Source organism: Zosterops lateralis (genome assembly GCF_965231275.1).
Source record: "Zosterops lateralis genome assembly, chromosome: 1".
NCBI lineage: Eukaryota > Metazoa > Chordata > Aves > Passeriformes > Zosteropidae > Zosterops > Zosterops lateralis.
The window spans coordinates 91,392,014-91,416,640 of NC_139762.1; the positions used below are offsets into that span (position 1 = coordinate 91,392,014).

Below are 24,627 nucleotides of genomic sequence, written 5' to 3' on the forward strand. Positions count from 1 at the left end.
TCTTCTCGGAATTTCCTGTTGTTTCATTTATGTCCATTGTCTCTTGTCCTTTCATTGGATATTATCAAAAATAATCTGGCTCTGTCTGCAGCATTCCAGTAGGGTTTTGTGCACATTGATAAGAATACTTGAACTTTGCTGTATCAACCCTCCAGGAGATAATTAGGGTTACTAAAAGTCATCCATAAGGACCAGAGCCTGTGAATATGAGACTTTTTCCAGTTGTTTGAAGAAGGCCTCATCTACCTCTTCCTGGTCAGTAGATCTACACTGAATACCTACCATAATGGTCTGCCTGTTAATCTTGACCTATGCATATTCAATTCTGAAAAGAAACCTCACTAAATTATTCATCTGACAAAAACTCCCTTTGAAATATTTAAATATTTTACCTCTGGTGTATCAATCACTGGCAATTCCTCTATGTACTGGAGATAGTCTTCCACTGTCTTCCCTTTTGGAACAACATAACCTTTGTAGAAACAAAATTTTTCACTGAACATGTGCTCTCCAAACCAGACCCTGGTGTAGGTATTGAGCAGCGCCTTGTCGAGGTCATCGGTGACGCGGCCGCCGTACTGCACCTCCCCGAGCATGTAGCGAACACAGCTCCAGTCCACGCCGTGCCTGCTGCCCACGTCATTCAAATGGTTCTGAATGAACTGCACGCTGGCTGAGAAGTCTGCCTGGTTAAATTCGTAAGGAATATTCCAGCCCAATGGGCCAAACTTCCTTCTTTCCTGCAAAATAGCCGGAATTAAAGGTAAAACACTGATTGACATTAATTGTGGAGAAAGCTTAAGTGCAGAAGAATACATGAAATACGTTAAGAATGCAGTGGTCCGGCTGGAACTCTATTTCACCAACTGTAAAAAAATTACATTTAACACAGACAAGGCCAAACACTTATTATTTTTAATTAATTATTATTTTATTTTGAATTTTTATTAGATTAATTATCTGGTAGCTAAATTTGCACAAACAAAGAATAGAAATGTTAACATTTTCACAAAAAAACCCCACCCTCTTTTTAAAGTATTTTTCAAATCTCTGAGTTTGGAACCATAGCTTTTGAATTTCAAAAATTAGGCAACTATTTGAGGTGAGGGTATCCAAAATCACCCGCCATGATAATTTTGGGGGGTCTTCCTATGGACTAGATATATTCTAGTGCTGTGTCTGCATGGTGCAGATGCAAGCAGGAAAAACTGCTTCTTAGTGAATCATTTACAGGCTCAGCTGGCAGTATATAGCTGTTAAGGCACACCTGGTAATTGCAATTTTTCTTTTTTTCCACTAAGGAAGAAGTGATACCAAAGTGATACAGAGAAAAGCATACCACAGGCTTCCACTAAACCACAATATATCAGTGCATGGATGCCACATAGCTAAATTAACCAGGCTCCAAATATAAACTAAGGACACTGCAAAATCTATCGATAGGATGATGAAAAGTTGTGGTTAATCCATAAAGCACTTTCTTTAATGGAAGTCCTGAAAGTCAAGACCCAAAATCTACTTTCATTTCCTCCTACAGATTTCAGAGGAGAAAGGATTTATATTCACCCTCTTACACCTTCTCATTGTGAATGCAGCATTTTAAGACTATGGTTTTCCAAACTATAAATTGTGAATATCTTTAATATGCTTTTATGATTTAAAATATTAGTAGAAGTCCAGTTAGTTCGAAGACAGACCACACGGTCATTGCCCAGGACTTTAACAGAAGAATACTCTAACTGATCACTGCTTAGTTGCCTTTTTTTTTTCCTTTGAAATATCATCCCTGTTGGAGTTACAGGACCAACATGAGTAAAATTTTAAGATGTAAAATTATTTTAGTAAAAGAGATATGCTGTTCTCTTTCTTATTTTATTTGTTTTAATTTGCCAACATGGGAGTTCCCTTTAAAAGTGTTTTTCATTTAATAATAAGGTTCATTAATAAATGAAACATGGCTTGATGACAGAAGAGAAGAAATATATTTTAAAACCTGAACAGTTGTGTGAAGAAATGCTACAGCATACAGCAATGGTTTCCACTGTGGCATTTTGCTCACTCCCAGCAGATCCTGAGTAACAGCCGAGTATGTTCGTTTTAAGCCAGCTTTCACACCTAGAAAGTAGATATAAAAATGTAATACATTAGCAAAAAAAACTATGGAATCCATAATTGCAACCTCTGTTTAGCATAATTCTCTATTCCTATTTTTAGTATCATCTTAGCTATACCTTCAAATAATCTCTCAGAATCAATTATCTGTTCAGCTGGTCATACCAGGCAAACTTCAATAACATTTGTTATTGGTAGATAACACAAAAAATTAATTTCAAGAGTCTGGAAGGAATTAAAATTAAGTAATCATATTCTAAATGTCCCCAATAACAACTGAAATAGAAACATAACTATTTAGCAACTACATGGCAATAAAAAAGATACCTAACACTACATGAAATATAGCACCGGTATCCAAGAGTGTGTTTTGTTGTTTACTTATGAGATTTTAGCTTCATTTAAGATAATTTTATTTAGATTTGTTTCCTATAAAAATCTCAAAGTTCTGTTTGCAGGTTCTCCATCAGGCCTACAGGCACCAAGGTAATGAGATGAGAACCTAAATTCATAGCGCAAACATTAATACTTGTGGAGGCTTGTTTGAGCACTGACATTTCATATCCCAGGAACAGCTTTAGGCAGTTGATACTGATACATCTTAGCTTCCATGGAACACAGAAGCTCGACTGCTCCCAAATGTTTTCAGGCAGTGCTACTCAAGCATCTTTTGCCTTGGGCAGACAACTCAAGCATGAGTTACTGACATCAGGTCCCTCTTATGATAGTTTCTGCCTAATCAGCTTCACACAAGTCTAGAAGGGCAGATTTTAAGTGCAGTGAAAAAAGATTGTCCAAGTTGTCCTACTTCCTATGAAACAATAAAAGTACTTTTGCTTTTGTTCATACTTCACAAAGATCCTGTAGAACAATATTCAAACAAATAGCTTTTCAAAATATTGAATGAGTAGCATAAGAGGGTTCCAAAATCAAACAAAAGTGTCTTATTATATTGTGCTACTAACGTGGCAGGACGGTCTTAAGAAACTAAAACTGTCTCTATTTCATCCTGACTTAAATTTTCACACTGGGATTTTTTCAGCCACTAAATGCAAGTTGCAAATTTGCTATAACTTGACTTCTAAAATAGCCTCTTGGAGCTATAGGTTGTTACCATTAGAATGATTAGGAGGGGGCCACTGTGCAATAAAAAGATGCTGAGCTCTGAATTAAAAAGGGAGAGAGGAGAAGAGGAAGAAGTAAGAAATTTTTATCAACAGACTGACTACCTGCTCTTGAGATGGAGTATAAATGCTGAAACAGGATGTGTTTCACAACATCAAACATTCTGTAGATATCTTACAGATGTTCAAAGGAAAGTGAATGCTGAAATAAGAGGTTTAAATGTCTGAAGCTTTAAATAGGACCTTGGATAAAAATTCTCAGCTCCTACCAATATCATCAACTGAAACCAGTGGCAACACATATATATAAAGAAAGGATATATTTATTTATTTGTAGGCTTTGATAAAATATCTCTTCTCTCCTCAAGGTTTAACAATCATCTTGGCCCCTCATCACACTGCATATTCTCCAATCCCTTCAACATCTTTGTGGGTTCTCACTGGACTCATTCCATCCATATCTTTCTTGCACCCTTAATATTAATACAGAAACATGAGTCCAAACTGCCAATTAAGATGCAGATCTCACATTGTGCTTCAGCACACAGACTACTTAGGTTAGGAAAGCTGGGGGCTTAGAGGCTCAGAAAGCAAGAAATGAACACCTGAATATGAGGAAACATCCTGCAAGTGGGGAAAGATCCTGGGTGTAAGAAGGTGTGTGGAGGCTCAGAAGACCAGGGGATGCCCAGGAACAGAGGTCAGTAATGTCCAAGACTGGCAGCTTCAAGTAGCTGCACAGTGAAACCAACATCACTTTCTGCCCAGCCTTCCTGGACCAGCAGCGATCTCTCCAATGGGAAGGGAAGTCATTCCTACCTTGAGGAGGTTCATTGGTAAATTTTATAGAGGACTGTAAAAGATTAATAGGAAACCCTGGGTGAGCCTCTGTAGTAATCCAGGTTCTGAAATCTTCACTCATAGATTCTTTTGTTGTGATGGTGTCCATTAATTCATTAAGAAATTCCAAGCCAAGGTGGCAGTTCTGTAGAAGGAGCCATCCTCCATCTTGCATGCACTGATTTAGCAGGTGCCTTGCATGGGCTTCCTGGCCCTGACCCATTGAAATTGCACGACATGGAATGTTCTAAAAGTAAAAAAGAAAGTTTATTTTATATGTAATTCCTTAGATTTATAGAAGTGATGTATTTCTTCCGTAGATCCGTGTGTAGGGACATTCTCCCACAAAGAAAGCCATTAATGTCAATGGGGACTGATTACAGTAAAACAGAGTAAAGAAAACAAAACAACAACAAAAAAGTAAAACCCTTCAAGTTCCTCTTATCTTCCACCTGCTGGAAGAAAACTAAACCCACTGGAAATAATATTGTTCTGCTGGTCTAACAAAATCTGTGGGAAAAGACATCTGAAACATTTTTTCAGCTTTTTTCTTCACTTTTTTCAAATAAAGCAAGACATAAATACAGCCTGACCATTCTTTTTTCCTATAATGTATTGTCTTGAGATGAGCAGATATTAGAGCTTCAGATAATAATTAATGAACAGTGTAAACCCAACAATTCTGGTGACTTTTTACTGTCTGAACATATTTCATTTAAAAGAGAACTGTTGATGAAGCAGGTTGAACAGGAAAGATTAGTTCACATTAAAGCATTACTCAGGAAACATCCTGTATTGTTAAATGGCAACTGTGGAGCCACTGATTCAGAGGATTCCAGTTTGGTGATCTGCTAGCTCGAGCAGATCTGGAGCCAATTTAAATTCAGAAGAGAGAAAGCTTATAAATGCAAACATAAAATTCTGGAATTTTATGGCGTCTTCTCCAGGGACTATGGGAGAGTAAAGACAGTTGTTCAGAAAACCAGAGAAGGATACAACCTCTCACAAACGGATCTGAAAAAGATAAGGCTGAGATGAGGACCGCATAAGTCTGTCAGTAACCTACAGGCAGATCCTCTCTTGCTTATTGTTCTTGCTACTCTTGTTCTTTTTAAGTCTGGCTCAGGTTGGCTGCCTGACTCCTGCTAGGGAAAACCAGAATTCCCAAACCCAGTTAAATATATTATTCTGCATACATGTTGAGGGCAAAAGAATTGCTGAGGAGACTTTGTTTCATGGACAGTTTAGTGTTCAAGACCTACAGCTGAGTATCCCTCATGCAGTGAGCAATGAGCTACATTATCAGTCTGGGGCTATCTTCAGCTGGCTGAGAGCTACAAAGGTTAGTCTTGACCTGTACAGCTACTCAGACTCTCTTACTGTGAAACAAAAAGGAAGGAAGACATCCACTCCTAAATAGTGTGGAGGAGGCTGCCCTACTTTTGCAGGAGAAGAAGGTTAAGCATACGGACACAAACTGTGCTGGGTCATTTGGCCTTAGGGTCAGAGAATGGGCCCTGACCTGATTTTACAGAACAGTATAAACACAGCTGCTGTATATGATCCCCCATATCCTGGCAAGATTTAAGGACATGAGAATGCCAAAGATAAGAAAGCAGTTAAATCCTACTCTCAGGTCAGTGAAACCTGAAACTGTAGCTAAAAGGAGCAAAGCTGAACAGCCTGTGAAGCTGGCTATGTGCCAGAGAACCAAAAAACTTTACCTTTTTTGAGATGCATGTGAGTACAGCTAGCACTCCCGTAAGTCAAAGACTATGACTCCCCCTGCATAAGAGTGCATAAATATTCAGAAGGTACATTATTCCTGAACAAAGCATCTACGCATAATTTGCTCTTCTCAGCAATGTTACCTCTGAAATGTACAATCATTAAAGGTTATAGAAACATCGAGAGAAGGAAAAAAATATTTTTTACTATGAATTGTCCTCATTTTACTCCTGAAAGAACTCTATCAAATGTCTGCATACAGAATGTTTCTTTCAAGAGTGGGTCATATCAGCATATCCATGTCATCTTAATACATCGCTATCCAGATGAAAATGCTGGCATTTTAGTCACTACAGTGGCCCTGACAGTTCTGTTGAAGGTTCTGTGCATCATTCCCTAAAAGAAAAAACTATCTCTACAGATTAAAAAAAATCTGATTTTAATGAAATCAAAGTGCTGGCATAAGAAATTTAATTTTAATCCTAAATTTTCACACCATCTTAAAGTGAAAGTAAAGGGGGCATAAATGCAACCAGTTTTAAGATAGAGTTTGTTTGGTTTATAAACAAGATTATATAGCTCAGTAGCCACAGATAATGTTCTCATTTCTTTGGTAGGGGGTCACCTGGACAACTACAATTTAGAGTGAAAAATAAATCCTGGACACAAATTTGAACATTACCAACAGCAGATACCTGATTTATAATGCCATACCTAGAAGCTCCATCAGTACTGGAAATTCATTTTAAGACCACGAATCATGACTGTAAAAATGAAATCATTGAAAAGAGATGCCCAAGTTTTTTATCATTAAGAAGAAAAAAAAAACAGCAACACCACCACCGCCCTTCAAGATCAGGTCCCTGGTACAGTTAAGCTATATTAAAGATTTAGTCTGGAAAAAAGCAGAGAAATCTCAAAGACAAGAACTAAGTACAATTTGTTGGCATACTAGCAAAATAAATGCAAAGCTCCCTTGAAAATGTTTCCAAAAACTGTATTATTTCTAGATACCTGTTCCAAAAGATAAAGAATTGCTGAAATGCTCCTCAAGTTCCCCATTGTTATATACATTTTTATTTTCAAAAACATCTGTGTTTGAATTTTGTTTTGTGGCATTTGGATGGCTTTTGTTAACTTGAAAGGTTTATATATGCTGTGTGGTTATGTCTTTACTTCAAGAGATTAGAAAAGAACCTTACATTTAAACACTGTTGTTGACTTTACATTTACAGGTGACATTAGAGCTGAATTTCAGGTTTTGACAGCCTAGCTGATGTTTCCTTGCTCATAAACCACGTGTGAATAAACAAGGCAATCCCTTTAGCTCTTTCACAACCTCACTTTCTATTTATTCTATACTCATTTTCTGAAACTATGAAAACATATTAAGAATTTCCACTGCAATGTCCTTTTGGTCTGACAGCAAACAAGGATCAAATTAATGACTTCAGATTTAAGATTCCTAAATTTTAACACTAAGTGAGAGATAGGTCATAATTTAAGCCATCTTCAACACAGACAAACAAGGGTCCTGATTTTCAAACTGAATTAGCATCTCTGCTTCCTAATTAATAAGCTAAAGAGATTTGTGGGTCCTCCCCACTTTTGCAAGTATGTCTTACTCACTGTATACTAAAATCTCTAAATTAAGATGTCTTCTAATGAGGAGGAAAATTTATGGAGATCTAAAGTAAATAACTTCTTCTTGGGAAAATTTTATATGCTGCTACATTGTGAACCATAAAAGAGAGCACAGAGTGCCTTAAAGTGATGCTGTTCTGCAGAAAATATTGAATATCTCCATCAAGTGCACAGATTGAATGCTAGGGTGTTAAAATTAATTTCTCTTGTCACCATGTTTATGATTTTTTTCTGTATCTTCTTGTATTTGTCATTACTGTTAGCTCCTACAATGAATGCAACACAATGTAAACCACAAATGTTGCTTTGTTCTCAGATCTCAGTACATTTCCTTAGTAGCAGACTATCATAGTCTGCTGGATAAAGACAGAGGTCTTGTTGGAATCAAACTGCAAAAACCAAGACTGCAACATTTACATTTCCTAGTAAATGCATTTTGGCTACTGGTCAAAAATTAACTTCCAGAGAACACTAGTATGAATATAAATATCGTTATTTGAACATCTTTAAAATATGGAAATACCATTTCTAGTGGAAAGAGGAGTTAAAAATGTCTTTATCAGTTCCAGAAAATTCAGTTTAAGAGGATACCTTTGATTTTGCAAGGCGTTCTATACTTTCAGTGGGGTCAGACCCCACGGATAAAAGGCATGTCAAAGGTGTTCGACAGCCACTTTCTGTCCACATTGTTTCCATTTCAAGAATAAATCCTTCTGCATATTTTCCTCCAAGTGATTCTGCAATGTAGTGCCGAGCCTGGAAAAAAAAGAAGTTAACAGAAAAATGTATCTATCTTTACCTTTTTGAATTTATCATTCATTAGTGATGTGGAATTTACCAATATCTACATTGGAAGGCAATGACTGCCTAAACTTTAATTTTTCAACTTTGATCCACAGCAGGCAACCACTGAAATTCTCAGGTAGCAAACTTCAAACAAAGAAGAGAAAGAATTCTGTTTATACAACAGCCATCCTGTGAACACTCTTGCTATAAAATGCTAAAAGGGGTTTTTTAAAGAACTGAAAAAAATCCATGCAGAATAGATCCAGTGTCAGCCCTGAGGACAGCCCAGATATTGCCACTAAATTACTGGCTGTTAAACAGTTTCTCTATACCAGTTCCATTCTTAGTTCCTTTAAGTATGTATTGTTGACACTGTCTCTGCAGAATACTGGATTAGGCAGATCTTTCATCTGACCCAGTTACAATCTCCCATATATTTATTGGAACTTCAAACAAATTCTCCTGTCCAGTGGTTATCCAATTCAAGTCTCTTAGGCTGAATATCTATTTCTACAAAACATAAACTCAGCTCAGACTTGATCCTTAAAGGTCAAACCTTCTTTATGCCTTTTTTTTTTTTTTTTCACAGACATTTTCTGAAAGAACTTCTAAAGCTACCTTAGTGCGTGAAATTCTTTTTTGACTGAAGTGATTTCCTAGCTGTATAATGACTCTCATAGATTCTGAAGCATGTATGATGAAGAGAAGCACTGAGGAACAAGGTGGACTGAGGAAGATGTCAATTATAGAAAAAAACCCCTCAACCACCCACTATTAGGTGAATATTTTGTCCTAGACAGGTAAAATTTCTAATACTTGGGGAAATAAAGCAGGGAAAGAGGAGATAAAGAGGAAAGTAACAGAAGAGTTTCCCTCTCTCCTCGAAAATTAAAATAACAGTCTTTTTTCACAACTTTTGTTCAGAGACATTCTTTTTCAGAGACGGTTGTGCAAGACAATAACAATTAATTGATAAATAAATTGCTAGAAAACTGTTGATAGATAATTAAGCTGATAAATAAGTAGTAGCAGATTTAATATTTTGCTCTGTTTAAATTATGGCAGTTGGAGGACTGATACTTCTCTCCTACTTACAGACTGAAGAGTAGAAAATGAAAACAAGTGGACCAAGCCTCGTTGAAAAAGAGGTCCATGAAAATATGGTGCCCCCAAATACAACACAGATGTTACCACAGCATGTAACACGTAAAGCTGAGATATGCACGAAAGAAAAGCTACTACTTTCCGGTACAGAAAGAAAAAAAGTGAAAAGAGGGTACTCATACATCTCCTTTACACCTACACAGAGAAGAAAAATCAAAATATCACAAACTGTGGAGAAACTGCTCGTCTACTGCAGTTTCTTTTATGACATTTGCCATGAGGCAGTCTTTATCACTTTCTCAGTAGAGAAGGTAAGTAAACAGTTTATCTGCTGTTTTAGTGCACCTGTCATAAAAGTGAATTGTTCTTTTTCCATTGCTTCTGTAAAAAAGAACAGGGATGTATCTTTTGATTCACCAGAGGAATGCAACTTCTTTACAGGTTTCATGACTCAACCTTGAAAGCACCACACAAAACATGGTGTTCTTGCAGCTCCAACACGATTTATTTCATGTTCTGCTTCTTAGTTCATTGCAATTAAATAAATTACTGTTTTCACACATATTTTTTAATGAGCATTTCAATTTCTGCTTTTTAAAAATACTCACTCTGCAACAAATATTATGGTAGCAAGAAATTCAGAGAACGTAAGTTTTGGACTAGCAGTTCTTCAGGAGATGTCACATGGCATAACCATTGTACAAAAGTGTCTCTTACTTGGGCAACAGTGTGATCAGGGCACCAGCTACGGACAAGGAGCAGTTTATGGAATTGGTCCAGTAAGCTGTCATAACCATCAGGAATAACAGATTTTTCAGGAGCTTCTTCATCAAACCAGGCTTTCCAAGACTTCTCATTCTTAACTATTTGCACCAGAAGTTGATTGAAAGGGTACAAGCTAGATAACTGCACAAGATTGAGCCATGTCGTGTCAAGGATCCACTTTTTTGGTTTTGGTTCCACAGAATTCATATCCAAGCTGGCACCTCCTGCAAAGTGAAAAGTATTTTAGAGGAAAACAAACATTGATAGACAGTAAAATGACAAATAGTAAAAAATACTTCTTTAATATAATTCAGGGAGTAACATTTTATGTAAACCAAGATATGAAGACCCAGAATTTGCATGGAAGAAACACTTAACAAAGACTATTTGGAAAGTGGTCTCAGTTTCTCCCAAAGCTGATATCCCTAATTTTTGCGCTCTCTCTACTCTATCTGTAGAGCTGGAATAAAACATGAGCACCTAAAAGGAAACTCAAACCCAGTTCTTCAGAGCAGATGTAGAATGGTTAGTACAGCCTCCTCTCATCTATACTAAAGAATAAGAAAGCACATGGTGCATTCATTTCCAGGACTCTGCAACGTCAACAGTCTCTTAGCTCAACCACCACTCAGCCTCATGCCCATTTACACTCCCAGCACAGCTGAGCCACAGCTGAACAGTAACTCAGTGTTTGCCAAACAAACTGGGACATTTGGATGCCAAGCACCTGACTGTACTTGTCTTTGTACCAGATTGTGTTTATCTTATCTTGGAGACAGTGAGGTCAACCCCACCAAATTTTATAAACCTTACTCAGATTTTTCTTTGTCATTGTGTCTCAGTAGTGACAGACCATGGTGACATAATGCAACACAATATAGAAGTGTTTCACAACATGTAAAAAACTATCACTTTTTTGTGCTGATGCTTAAATTGGGTACAGCATTCACATGCCTACTCATCAGCCATCAAGAGAGTTTTGCTGATTGTCTACAATCTTACAAACTTAAATACGTGGCAATTTGAAAAAGAGACAGACAGTAAAGACTGTAAGTTCTCTTACAAGTAATGTACTTATTTTATCCCATTTTGCAATATATTACAGCTAAAATAATTCTCATCTAAGCATTATTTTTATAACAAATAATCTATGTTGCTCTTGTTTTGGAAAATTTGTCTCTTAATTCCTTCTTGGACCGAATATGCTTTCATTCACAAGTTAAAAACAAGTAGATCCATGGGATATAACACATTGGTAATGCAAGTACTGCAAAATCTGAATTTGGCAGTACACAGACATATGTAAACAAGAACATTTTTAGAGAAATTACCTTTGATCAGTGTCTCGAACTCAGTGTGTGAAATTTTCTTGGCCTGCAAGTCAATCTTCAGTGCCAGAAGCAATGTGAACAGGAACCTGTGATTTTCATACAGCCCTCGAACTGTGTACTTGTAGACCTCATAGGTGAGATGCTCGATTATATAAACTACCCTTTTTGCTGGAATTTGAGATTTCTGAGATCTTTCCACTGATAGGTCAAAAATGCCGAGGAACTGCCCTAAAGATGTTTGGTACATGACATTAACCAAGCTCATTTCCACAATTAGGAAATAAAGGATGCTACCACGACCTGCCACAGGCCGATACTCTTCACGCGCAGTGTTGATTTTCACCTCTGTCTCCATTGCTGTGTTTAATTTTTCACTGACCTTAAAATTAAAGGAAAAGACCATGAAGATTAAGTTGTATTACTTGGGATTTATAATACACAAGCAAACAGAAAAGGTCTTGATTAGGATCACAAAAATATTTTTAGTTGAGATTTGCCTCCCTCTGCCAATGTTTCAACACAGACATTGTGTCTTCATGTGTTCCAACTCCTATTACAATGGGAACTGATTCAAACTACCACCTGCAAAATATATCTGGAATATAAACAGTATCCAGGTAGAAGATCAATTTTGCAATTTTTTATGAAGAAAAAAGTTAGTGTTTCTACTATTTATTTGTTAAGAAGTCAGATGTTATACAGTGCCTCTGAATGGAAAAAAAAATAAAACAGGAATGAAAATGTATGCATACATCTTTATATATACTATCTTTGAATGAAAGATACAAAATGTATCTGTAGTACATTCAAAATTCACCTCTTCTGCTGTTGTTTTAGTGATCCTTAAGACTTCTATCAGAGATTCATCTTCAACCAACGAGCCTTCTGTACTGGTTAGACGGCAGAGCAGATTATCTTCAAGCTCCTGCATTTTCCTCTTGTTGGATGTCACTTGTTCCATCAGTTTGATTCTTTCTGCTTCCAGTTCCTGTATTCAAGAAATTTACCATAGAATACTTAACATCAATTAAAAGGAAGATTCCTCATAAAGACACAGAAAATATGTCATTCATGCACGTCAGATTGGGGACTTTGTTGTCTTTTCCATAAAATACTGAAATATTACTAAATATTTCTGTACTAAAATAATTTATGTGCATGCTGAATATATACATTAAATTAATTTATATGTATCCTGTATTTATTTGATTAATGAAGCATAAATATTGGAGAATTAAAACACATCAGAACTACCAGGAAAAGCTTCCTCATAGTAAAGTGCATAAACCACTAAAGATAGTTTCCAATGGCAAGTCATAAAAGCCACATTACATCAAGTACTCAAAATTAAATCAGATAAAGGCCTGAAAGATGCTTTGTATGGATGGAATTTACGTTGTGAGCAAAATTGACTGGATGACCTTTTCCATTTCTAATTCCTACGATTCTGTGACTTTGAAAGATACAATCCTCTACTGCTTATAAAACAGGAAATGTTACAATGTCTATGTCATATGGAATTTTTTTGCCCTTTCTACAAGACAGACAATGACAAGGGGAAAAAGGCAGACAAGTCAGCACAACATCAAGTGAAATGAGGCATCTATACAGCACAGTCTACACAGCTCAGGGGTACTCTTGCTGGCTTTCTATTTAACCAATCAAGTCAGCCTTTCTATAGAAAAGGTGTCTATCTACACCTATGGCTTGTTTATTTTCATTTTTGTCAACATGTCAAGGTAGAGAAGAAGGAGATGTACAGAGTTATACAGTACAGGAGAGGTTCTGCTGTATTTCAAAGAAGCGACAAACTTCTTTATTTTAACAAACTTCTCATTTGGAATATTATTTGAAATATGTTCAGAGTGGAGCTCTGTGGAAGCTAAAATTAATTGCATCCCAAAAGGGAAGAATGGCTTAAGCATCAATAATTCAACTTCGTACATGTACTCCTCTTTCTATACAGTTAATACAAAAAAAAATATTAGAATGACACAAAAGGAATACTTCCTCAAAATACTCAAAAATACATTTAACTGCAAGTTTAAATTCACACAAGGATGTGCTTTGTTTAAGATCAGACACTTTACTCATACCATTTATAAGTCTGTAAAAGGTATATTTCAGAAAATTAGCAAATATACCAGGTCCAAGTTTTTGTTGGCAAGGGAACTTCACAACCATATTTGTAACATAAATAATTATTGTTCTGAACACAAATAGTGGCAGCAACTTCATTATCAAAGTAAAAAATATGCTGATGTATGTTTCTATATTTACAGGATCAACCCATAAAGCTGAGAAGAATAAACACTTCTTTGATCGTATTTCATTGATCACTACAGCAAGCTTTAAGAATGTCTTGGTTCCTTTAATCTATTACTTTAGCTCAGCGATCATAAAGTTGTCTCTTTGTAATAGAAAACCTGTTTTTCAGAATCTCTCTTCATGTTGTGTCTTTCCTTTGAACTAAATTTTTCAGAATCCCATTGGTTCTAACCATCTACACTACAACATTCACCTCTTACTGAGACAGAAGAGACAGAACAACCATGATGTCTTCATTTCTGCCAAAAGAAGTTTAATAAATGGTGATCAGCTGCAACCATGCCCCTGTGCATCAAGTAGTGCCAATATTAACCAAGTTCTCTTGCAACTCTCTTCAGCTGATGTACAGCACTGGAGGAATATTTTTCAGTAACTGTATTTTTGACCCAAAATGCAATCTAGGTGTCGCTATGTACATTCAATATAAATACTCTACCAGTTCTGTCCAAAAAAAAAAAAAAAAAAAAAACAAAAAAAAACACCAAACACCGAGCAAGGGTATCTTGTCGGAAGAGGAGTTTTATTTCACTTCTTTCAATTCTATCTTGATTTAGACCTCTACCTCCATTCAGAGAGTAGTCAGAATACTCCCATTCCCTTCTGCTGATGCTGTTCGATTTTGCTTACAGAAACCTACATCTACTGGAGTAAAGATTAAAAGTTTTGCATCTAAAGCGTTTGTCCCACCCTATTTTTCCCCAATACTTGCTGTTATAGCCTTTCTGTTTTTCATGGAACAATTCACAGGAAGTTTGTGCATTACAATCGCTTAGCAGCCTCGGTTTTTGACTGTCAGACTGAAGGAAGGGCACTTTAATTCCAGTCCTTACTTCAGTAAAGGCTCATTTTGAGCAAAGTGAAAGGGTGTTGGCTGGAGAAAATGATAGCACCACTAAAGAACAGTGGTTAGAACATGCTTTGGGGAAGTCAAAGAAGAATTAATTCTCTTAGATAGGCAACTCCTCTTGCATGACCAAGCCTACCTGAGCTACTTCCTGAAAGCAGCAGCTCTGCTAATGCATACCTACATTTTTTTCTCTCACCTGAGAGAGGATTTTCTTCCTTACATTAACTTCCACATAATCAATGCAAATTTTAGTAAGAACAGAGTCAAGTCAGTGTTCAGGGCTCCTTAAGAATCTTTCATTTCCTTGCCCACTAGAGCCTGGCTAGCAAAAGTAGTTCAAGTTCATAAGCATTTTTTCATGTAATTCAAATTAAGTTTAAAAAGGAATTTAGAAATAAAAGAGATTTCTCACTGAACAAGAAGCCCTTTCCATATATGAAAGAATAAAGTTTTTATGTATGTCATGTGTATGCCTGTGATGTATTTTTAATGAATAATTTTCTTTCTTCTCTTTCCAAGGCCAGATCTTAAAATAAATGTTTAGGTTCCCCCATTCAATTAAAAAACAGCTCCACATTGTATTTCAGCAAATGCACAACCTTTAAACTTTCATTCACATTTTTGTTCTTGCATTTGATTTCAACCAAGCCATTGAATATGTATGCAGTCCTGGTGCAGATACTGAACCAGCCTTCCCTCTATTCAAATACTGCAACACTCAATACCTGCTTTTCTGTGAGGATGACGCGGCCAAGGAGCTGATCTTCCAGTCCTTTCATGGTAACACTAAAGTCAATTACAGTTGTTCTTGCACTAATTTCTGGAGTATAAACAGGATTAGCCATCTTTGTTGTCATATAGAGGGTAAACCCCTTTGTCAGATCTACCTCCTTGTCACCTACTTTCACCTGAAAAAAAAAATTTATTAGTTTTCAAAAGCTGAATTCAGAAAAACTGTTATTTTATCCAAGAAAAAAAAAATCTATGAACTCTTTTTGTTACATTTTCATTTACACTTTTAAACTTCCTGACTAAGGGTAAAAACCCCCTCAAACAGACCCATGAGTTCACTACTACTTTTCTAACTGTTTTAAAGGTACCAATCATGTCAGTATTAAGACCACCCCATACCCAACATCTGTCCTTATTGAGTTTTAATTTCACGTCTTCAATTCATCTTACTTTGTGTGCTGAACCAAATTTTATGAAATTTTTTTCCAAGATGTTATCTAGAGCAGGATCAAGCTCCTCTCCAATATCTTCAATTAACAGAGGTCGGCCAAGGGACAAGCAGTCTTCTATATGAGTTCTGAAGAACTTGTGGTTCATAGCTGTAACCTAGGAGGATTGAGTCACAACACAGCATGCATTTGAAAGCATACAGAAAACAGCATAAAATCTATTGCAGCTTTAAAAAATTATACTTGTCCTGGGATATCTATACAAATGGCTCCATTTTAGGGAAGAGAACTTGCCTCTGCTGATCTGAATGGAAGTTCTGATTTAAACTTAGGCGGACAGATCACATTTTTCTTTATTGCTACCTATTTACTTATTTATCTGAATATCTATCTAATAATTGTAATATCTTAATATCTCCTAAATATAAATAGTTTTATGCTTAGAACACTAATGTGAAGTAGGGAAATATTTATGGAGTTCAGAAAGGGAACCAGTGATACATAGGAGGTCTGATTAAATTTCCAATTCAGTTCCACCAGTCTTAAAATTGCTAGAAGTAACACTGACTCCTTTTAATTTATTTAAATTTAATATATTTAACATAATCCTTTAAGATGATAATTGAATAGCCTTTCCAGGCATCTCTTAAGTCATGGTTTTCGGGTGGCTTTTTACCAGGAAAAAAAAATTAGGATAGACATGTTTTTAAAATAAATCCTTGTCTTGCAGGCAAAGCTCTTTGAAAAAGGTATAATTAAAATATCTAGAGGCACATTACACAGAATTAAACCAGTATATTATTTAAAAGTTAATAATCTGTTCCACCACTCTGCACTTTTTGTTTGTTATAATGTAGGCATATGTGTATCCATCAAAACAGCATGTTGCCTACATTTTTATTTCAAATTCAGCTGAAGGATAAAGCTAGTGTCTGGGTGACCAACAACATAACGCTAATAAGACCATAGCAAATTACAATATCCCAGATGTAAGCCATAATTTAAACACTTGTGTATTTAGAATCTTGACATAACTCTGTTCTTCCTGGACTTACTGGGGAGAACTCAGATTCAGAGCAGGAGATACAAGTCTCCAGGAAGGTGGAGAATAAGTTACAACCTCTTACTTTCCTCTTTGTTTCTCTTACACTATGGCAAGCAATTAAAAGATTAATCACAAAAATAGATATATCATAACATATTCTAAGATATTTTGCCCTGTTATTGATATCCTGATACAGGGTAATGTTCTGTGTCAGTCTTGCTTTAGTTTCTGCATAACTGTATACCAATAAATATCAGATTTAAATTACACATGGCCAACGTATGATGACACACACATTAAAAAAAAACAGTAAATTAACTATTTACCTGAAGTCCATTATTCTTTTCCTTATTTTTGATCCAGATCTTTCCTTGACCTTGTGGATCAATTAGCAAAGGATATCTAGATGCTTTTGTGACAATAATGCCATTTTGAATTGAAAGATCATCATTTGGAAGACCCTGGAGGTTCCATTCACCCACTGTAGCATTGTCAACAAGCATACCAGTAAGGTTCAAGTTCTAATAGAAAACATGCAATTACAAAATTAGTACCAGTAGAAAACATGTAAATACAAAATTGGTGCCAGTTAGAGGAGCTATACTAAAATATCTTCTGGGTGGCTTTTCTTCTTTTTCTGATCAGAATGCATGATAGAGTGTATTTGGTAGTTATTGCTTACTGTTTCTTTTCTTTAAAGTTCAGTGCATTAAATCATTGCAATTGAGCAGTAATGAAAGTGAATTCTGTTGAGGCTTTGATGTCCATCAGAGAGTGTCATAAAAACTCCAAAGCCTGTTCAATATCTAATGACAAACTGATTTTTTTTTTTTTTTTTTTTTTTTTTTTTTTTTTTTTTTTTTTTGCAATTTTTTTTTTTGCAATTTTTTTTTTTTGCAATTTTTAATGGCAAACTCTTTTCCTGCCAGTTCAAGTGGAAGGGTCATCTTGCTGACAAGAGCTTCCACCTTCCACCTGCTGGAAAGTGCCTTCCAGGTACAGGATGGCTGTACAAGACTAAGAGAAGAAAGTGGAGATGTGCTATGGATCAGTAACCATGAACTATCATGAAAGGTTATTGCTGCTAAGTTAAAACCCTTCACAGTTCACATATTCTCCTAAAGTCTAATTTGCACTTGTCAACAAACTTGCTTTATTTTATTCACTATGAAAAGTGACTGGCCTCTCAAAAAGGTGTATGTGAAGAAAACAGTGCCGAAAATAGCAAACCAAACTCTCCAATTTAGGAAAGAACCTTAGAAAGGATTGAGAATTTAAAAAATAATATAATTGAAGGGATTTTTTTATTTGCTCCTTAAATTTTTCATTCAACAATTCCTACTTTTAGGCTTTCACTAAAAACATGTTTGAAAGGAAGGAAGGAAGGAAGGAAGGAAGGAAGGAAGGAAGGAAGGAAGGAAGGAAGGAAGGAAGGAAGGAAGGAAAAGGAAGGAAGAAAAAGAAAGAAAGAAAGAAAGAAAGAAAGAAAGAAAGAAAGAAAGAAAGAAAGAAAGAAAGAAAGAAAGAAAGAAAGTAAAAGCCTGCAAATCTTGCAAAAATCACAGAATTCAGCATCTGAAGCCTAAAGCAAAACTTCAAATACTGTGAGAGTTGTGATAAAATCCTGAGATGTAATGATACCAGTGGTTGCAAGATGCCAAGGCTTTTTTACCCCTTTTATTTTTTTACTAATAAAATTATTGAAGACTCACAATGAAGGAACAAAAACCATTTTCAGAAGCCAGAGAAAATTTAGGAATCATTTCCATTTGTGCAAAGGACAGAAAAGCATTTAATAGGCAAATTTTTCAGCAATCGGAACCAAAAACCATATTTAGCTCCTAAAGCAGATGAGTAGGATCTAAACAGCTTTGAACTTTTTCTTACCTACAGCAAGAAGCATCAGTCAACCTGCAACTCTGAAACTCAGTTAATTTAAGTGCCTAACTAAAAAGATAGGTGGCTAATTTTAAACAGATCTTTCTAAATTGTTATGCCTAAATGACTCATACGCCCACGGTCAGTCAGTCTGTGACAAAGCAAGGTAGATATCAAGCCTTTTGCCTGAACTGCAAAGCTGCTTTCTTTCTTGTGGTGTGAAGTATCAAGACAGTATCCATATGCTGCCTTTTGTGAGTACTTAATTCCCTGGGAAAAATCAAAACTCTCTTTAATATACTATGATGGAAATCATCATTCTGTTTTTAATGGGAACTGTCTAAACAGAATGGTAAATACATTTAGAAACTCATTAACTGTGATATTCTCCATCTAACTGAGACATCTTGGTGGGGTGGGGGAAGGGGAAGCAACATAGAAACAATAACAAAGTATTCCTCAAGTTTTCAAAGATGCAGCCAAATAGTAATGTGGTCAGAACAGCTTCATGGAAGCAGAATTTTAGTTCTTTATGTATTACTTTCTAAGGACATTATACATCCAGTTTCTTATCCTTAAATGGTGAGAAACTTGACAGATATTCCCCAAGGTAAGTAGCTTTTAAGAACATTTTGTACACTGAATTTGAGAAAGAGCCTCCCTGGGATGAGTGTATGTAGGATAACTCCCATGCCACACTGGTTAAGAATCTTGCCTGAAACTGCACTGCTCCTGGAACTTTATTAGTAAATCCATCTTGGCCTTACATATTTTTTATCATCATCAGCTTTCAGAGAGCTTTACTGGGCAGGTCAGAGTGATTCATCTTTTAAGTCACAGCATAAATTGGGCTGGATTGCAAGTTTCACTCTGTCGGGTCAAGGTTAATCAGCATTACAAGAATTATGCTAACTTAACGTAAAAAATAATAGAAAAGATATTCAGAAGTAACTTCTATGAAGTGAACAAAACCTTCACGGAAAAGAAGTCTCCTTAATAGAGGTTTTAAGAGCCAAATCCAAAAAAAAAACCAGAAAAGAAGATGCAGATCTACCTTTAGCTCTTTCACAATGATACAGCTGTACACAGGTTGCTCAGTAGTTCACATTTTTCAGCACCAACTGTTCTGTCAAAAATTTTGACAGCTGAGAACAGGAACTGTTTGAGCTTAATGCTTCAACTCCAGGGCTGAGAGGAAGAGAGAGTCCCTGAACTATTTCTCCAGCCTTTACTGCTGAAGAAAATGTACAAAGGTACTCACAAAACCAAGTGGAAGACAACATAGATTAGTAAGAAAGACAGTTTTGATTACTATGGCCTAAATTCTGCCTTCAGCATGAATATGCCTTCCAGGTACAGGGAAGAATATTAGACAGAACTCCTAAAAGTCATGGAATAGGAGCAAGGCTGCTGCTGGCCACAAGCAAAGTCTCTGCACCAGAACATTTGCCAGGTCTGGCGCTCCTGAGGCAATTAATGGTAAAAGTAAGGGACAAGGTTCATGCAAGGGATCTGGCCCTGTGTCACAGTCTCAGCATGCAGGCTGCTCACCTTAATAAAGGTAGGATAGGAAGTGGCAGGAAAAAGAAACTGAATGATGGGACTGTAGCTCCATTGCACTGTCTGCACAGACACAGGCCAGTGAGGGAGATACTGCAATGTCAGCCTCACTGAAACAGCCTTGCTGGTGACAAAGGTGCATGGATTTAAATGGTAGCACTGGAAAAAGCTGAACTGCCAAAGTGCTGCAAGCAAAACCAAGCCTGCAAAATGCAGGGTTTGTTTAAATCAATAATTTCTACAAGACACTTCAAATTAAACTAAATTAAATGTTGTGGGTACACAACAGAGGGTATGACCAGAGGGTATATACCGATAACCACAAAAGTGCAAAGGTGATGTTTCCTCTTATGAAGAGGTAAATGTATGCTAAGCTGATAAATGTTACTTTGTTTCCTATATTATGCTATTTCTCCAAGGGCAGCTGCCTTCAGACAGCATTTTGCTCTCAGATTTGCCAGAGCAGTGTCCTACATACCAATTGTGAAATGCCTGACAGCATAAAGAGGAATTGAAAACATATTGGTTTAGAAGCTCAGTTGTCAACTGTTCAGTTTTTTTATTTATTAAAAATTTGACTGAATGTGACAGCCTATATATAATCTTCCAATTATGTACTTTTCTGAAATGAAAAGCTCTGCATATAATTTCTCAGCAAGGCAAAGAATAAGGTCAGAACAAAACATGAACACTTACTTTGCTGTATGGAATCTTGCTATTGTCCATCTCTTTCTTCCACAATTGGAGTAGTAAATTCCTGTACTCCTGATTGAAAGGTCCAGAGTAAGAGAGAAATCCGGTGGCCAGGAGAACATTCCCCACCAAATTAGTAATTTGATTTTGAAAGTTTTTGCTGCTGGCTGTCCAACGAAGCTGTATGCAAAATATTAAAAAGAAGCTAGCTTAAGCAGACACAAAACTAATACAAACATCTAACTTAAAATTTTGTCTCTTTCTGTTAAATAATTTTTCTTCAAAAAAGGAGTATTTTTTGCTTTAAATCATTCTTTCCAGAATTAGAAATTTGCTTGGAAGTGATGGCAACCACCTCACCAGGTGGAGAAAAAGCATCTTTGCCAGCAAGCTGGTCCAACAGGTAAGAAGAGCTTTAAAGGAGGAACGAAGTGGTAAGCAGAGGAGGACCAGTAGTCACTTGAGGATGTGGAGGACTGGGCTGGCAAACAAAATGTGTGGGGTGAGATAAACTGTAGGGAGCTTGTAATCCTCAAAACAGGGCTAATGGAGGACCACTCTAGTCGCAATAGGACACAAAAGAATGACACTCACCCATCAAATTGAGAGCGAGAAAAAGAAGCCCTTTATTTTGGGAATCTCAACGTATATAGTTTTTGGGATTTGGTCAAGGATTGGGGAATGAGAGGAACACTCCTCTGACCCCAGTGGTCAAACCAACAGTCCATCACAGAGAGGAATGTGAAAACAATCTACTTTGTTTATGTTTCAATGTGTGAGAACTCCAATGCAAGAATGTAAAACAATCAGAAGGCTGAAAATCAGGGCACCCACATAAATGAAGAAGTGTCCACCAGACAGAATGGTGGGGACAGCTTATAGGACATTAATTATCACAGCTGGGCACCCCTCTGAAGTGTTTCTACATGAATGTGCACACCATGGAGAACAAAAGAGGACTCTGCACCTGACTGCAGCATCACGATATGATGGGGGTCACAGGAACGTGGTGGAAAATCATCCACAGCTGGAGAGCTGCATCAGCTGTCTATGGGCTTTTCCTCTATGTTAGGAAGGACAAGTTGGGGAGGTGAGAAGAGGGGTTTTCTTTCATGTGAGAGAGCAGCGGAATGCATGTGTTCAACATGGGAGACTTGAGGATGGACAATATGCCAGTTGGGAGCTTATGAGTTAGCATCAGACGGAAGAGCAACATGGGGGATGTGTGTGTCTATCACAGACAACATGATTAACAAGAATCAGATGAGGGCTTTTTTCAGATGGGGGAAGAAACCTTGTATCCACAGGCCTTGGTTTACATGGGGAACTCCAACAACCCAATATCTGAAGGGACAGCACAGAAAGACACAAGAAGTCCTTGAGGTTTTAAGGAAGGCATTGACAAAAGTTCTCAACACAGTTGAGGGAGGATTTAATGATGGAAAGGCAGTTTGCTTAACCTCAAACTTGCAGATAAAGAATCAATCAAGGATCTAAAATTTGGAGCAGTCTTGACTGAGCATGTTTAGCCTTGAACACAGAGAGTGCAGGGGGAATTTCTACACGTTTCTATGTGTACAAGTGCGTGATGGGGAAGTGTAAAGAGGAAGAAGCCAAACTCTTTTCAGACTCTGTGAAATGACAAGGGGCAATGGACACAAATTGGAATATAAGAAACTCTAATTCAACACACAAAAAGTCGGTTTATTTCAGTGAGAATGGCCAAAAACTGAAATAGTTTGCCAAGGGAAGCTGTGGAATCCTTGAAGATATTCAAAACTCAACCAAAAAACGCCCTGAGCCTTGAGTAGGGGGGAAGGAGGGATGCATGTTTTGGGTTAGTCAACCTCCAGAGGTCCCTTCCAATCTCAACTATTTCATGATTCTGCAATTTTATAAGTATTATTATATTTTAAAAAATAAAAATAATAAACTAATATTTTTGCTCATTTCTTTCTTTCCAGATTCTTTCCCTTACAATCACTCTGCATGCAATCTGGATCAAGACTTACATGTTCCAAGTTTAGAAAACACACATCTAACCCAGTGTCAATTTTTCCCAATACTGCAAGTTTTATACAGTTTTCCATTTTTTTGTCTGAATTTTCAAAAGTAGAGTGGAATACCAACTCTTACAAGACTTCATCGCACAAGGCTTCAGAGAACCCAAAATAAGGCATTATAATTTCCTATTTTTGTTGCTCTTAAATTTAGAAAAAATATGATAAAGCATCTAAGATTTTTGAATTACTTAACTTGAAGGGCAGCTATGCAAAGAAATGCTGAGGTCCTGGCCTTTCAGGACAAAATGGTTGAAGTAAAAACTGTCATTAATTTTGCTTTTGTGCGAAATCAATGAAGGAATTAATAAAGCAAATAATAAGAGGGGGGAAAAAAGAGTATCCTGCTTCCTCTGAAAACCTTCAGGCTCAAGCTAGAAAGATCTCATAGGAAAGGTAAATTTCAAGCTCAGTGCAGAAGATAACAATTAGCCCATAATTCTGTAAAAGGCTCCGGTAGAAATCTAAGCTTCAATTATAATTCAGGAAATTAGTCAAGCTTCAAATTTGTATTCTTGTATACTTGGTGAGAAAAAGAGAGTAATCCTCCTTTTAAATATTTTAGGGCAATTATTTAGGTTAAGCCTAATTCCTCTTCTTACTAAAGCTAAAAGGAATTTGGCTCCTTGGCTTTAAATCTGAATTTTATCCTAATACTAGTCATATGATATAACATAAACCTTCATATGGAAGAATTAACACAAAAAAATTGCTTTACTTTGTTAGATACATTAACTTCAAGGAAAACAAACATACATATAACTAAAAAATGTGTCAGATAATATCAAGATATCACCACGCCTTGAGTTTGTTGAGCACTGCTATGATCATTACGAAGCATTCTCAAAACTGCACACCTGCTTTGTGCTGGAAAACTAGACATGTGTGCTAATACCTTTTCTCCTCCTAACCCTTCAATCAGAGCTGTGGCATTGTTCATCTTCCTTCTGCACGCCTCAGCATCATCAAGCAAGGCCTGCTTCTCTTTCATAGCAGCATCATACATGGCTTGGACTTCATCCAGTTCCCTTTGCTTCTCGTCCAGCTGATTTTGTGCACTATTCAGTTCCGTTTGGGCAGCTGCAAGTCTTCCTTCTTGCAAAGCTAAATTTGCCTACAGATATTTAAAAGTGAAGAGTAATTAATACCTATTTTTTGGCAGAAGTAAATGACATTCATTTAATGGCACATACTGTACTGTGTTGGATACTTTTAAAAATAATACATGTTTTAAGATGACAGAAATTTTTTCTTTTTACTTCTGGAACAGAAGCATAGCATTAAAGTTATTCAAGGCAATCTTAAGATGTTTAAATAATATCTTCAGAATGGTCAGTCAATCACACAATGACCAGTGATTTTAAATACAATACACTTGAAATAGCTGTTTACTAGACCTATAAGGAAACATATACAATGGGCCTCCTGCAATATATTCTCAGTGCAAAAGAAATTTAATATTGTCTTCATTAATTATAAAATTATAAAAATTGTAACAGAAACTGCCCTTCTGCTCTCTTTTTCCATCAATTACTTCTACAACAAAAATATAACAAATGTATTTTTTGCTCCTCTGGAAAGTAAAACTCTAGAGAATTTTT

At 36.5% G+C, this 24,627-nt stretch overlaps 1 protein-coding gene across 1 annotated transcript in view; it reads right to left on the reverse strand.

The window, feature by feature from the left end:
• Window positions 1–24,627, reverse strand: part of LOC310906945 (dynein axonemal heavy chain 5-like) — a gene marked incomplete at both ends in the record, with an annotated part of 154,876 nt that overhangs the window by 27,161 nt on the left and 103,088 nt on the right. Inside the window, 12 exons of the mRNA XM_083856673.1 lie at window positions 393–740; window positions 1,994–2,115; window positions 4,056–4,323; window positions 8,040–8,204; window positions 10,056–10,327; window positions 11,435–11,813; window positions 12,252–12,422; window positions 15,335–15,517; window positions 15,792–15,947; window positions 17,162–17,356; window positions 20,970–21,146; window positions 23,922–24,140. Coding sequence (XP_083712799.1) covers window positions 393–740; window positions 1,994–2,115; window positions 4,056–4,323; window positions 8,040–8,204; window positions 10,056–10,327; window positions 11,435–11,813; window positions 12,252–12,422; window positions 15,335–15,517; window positions 15,792–15,947; window positions 17,162–17,356; window positions 20,970–21,146; window positions 23,922–24,140 — 2,655 coding nt within the window. The remainder of the gene's footprint in view (window positions 1–392; window positions 741–1,993; window positions 2,116–4,055; window positions 4,324–8,039; window positions 8,205–10,055; window positions 10,328–11,434; window positions 11,814–12,251; window positions 12,423–15,334; window positions 15,518–15,791; window positions 15,948–17,161; window positions 17,357–20,969; window positions 21,147–23,921; window positions 24,141–24,627) is intronic.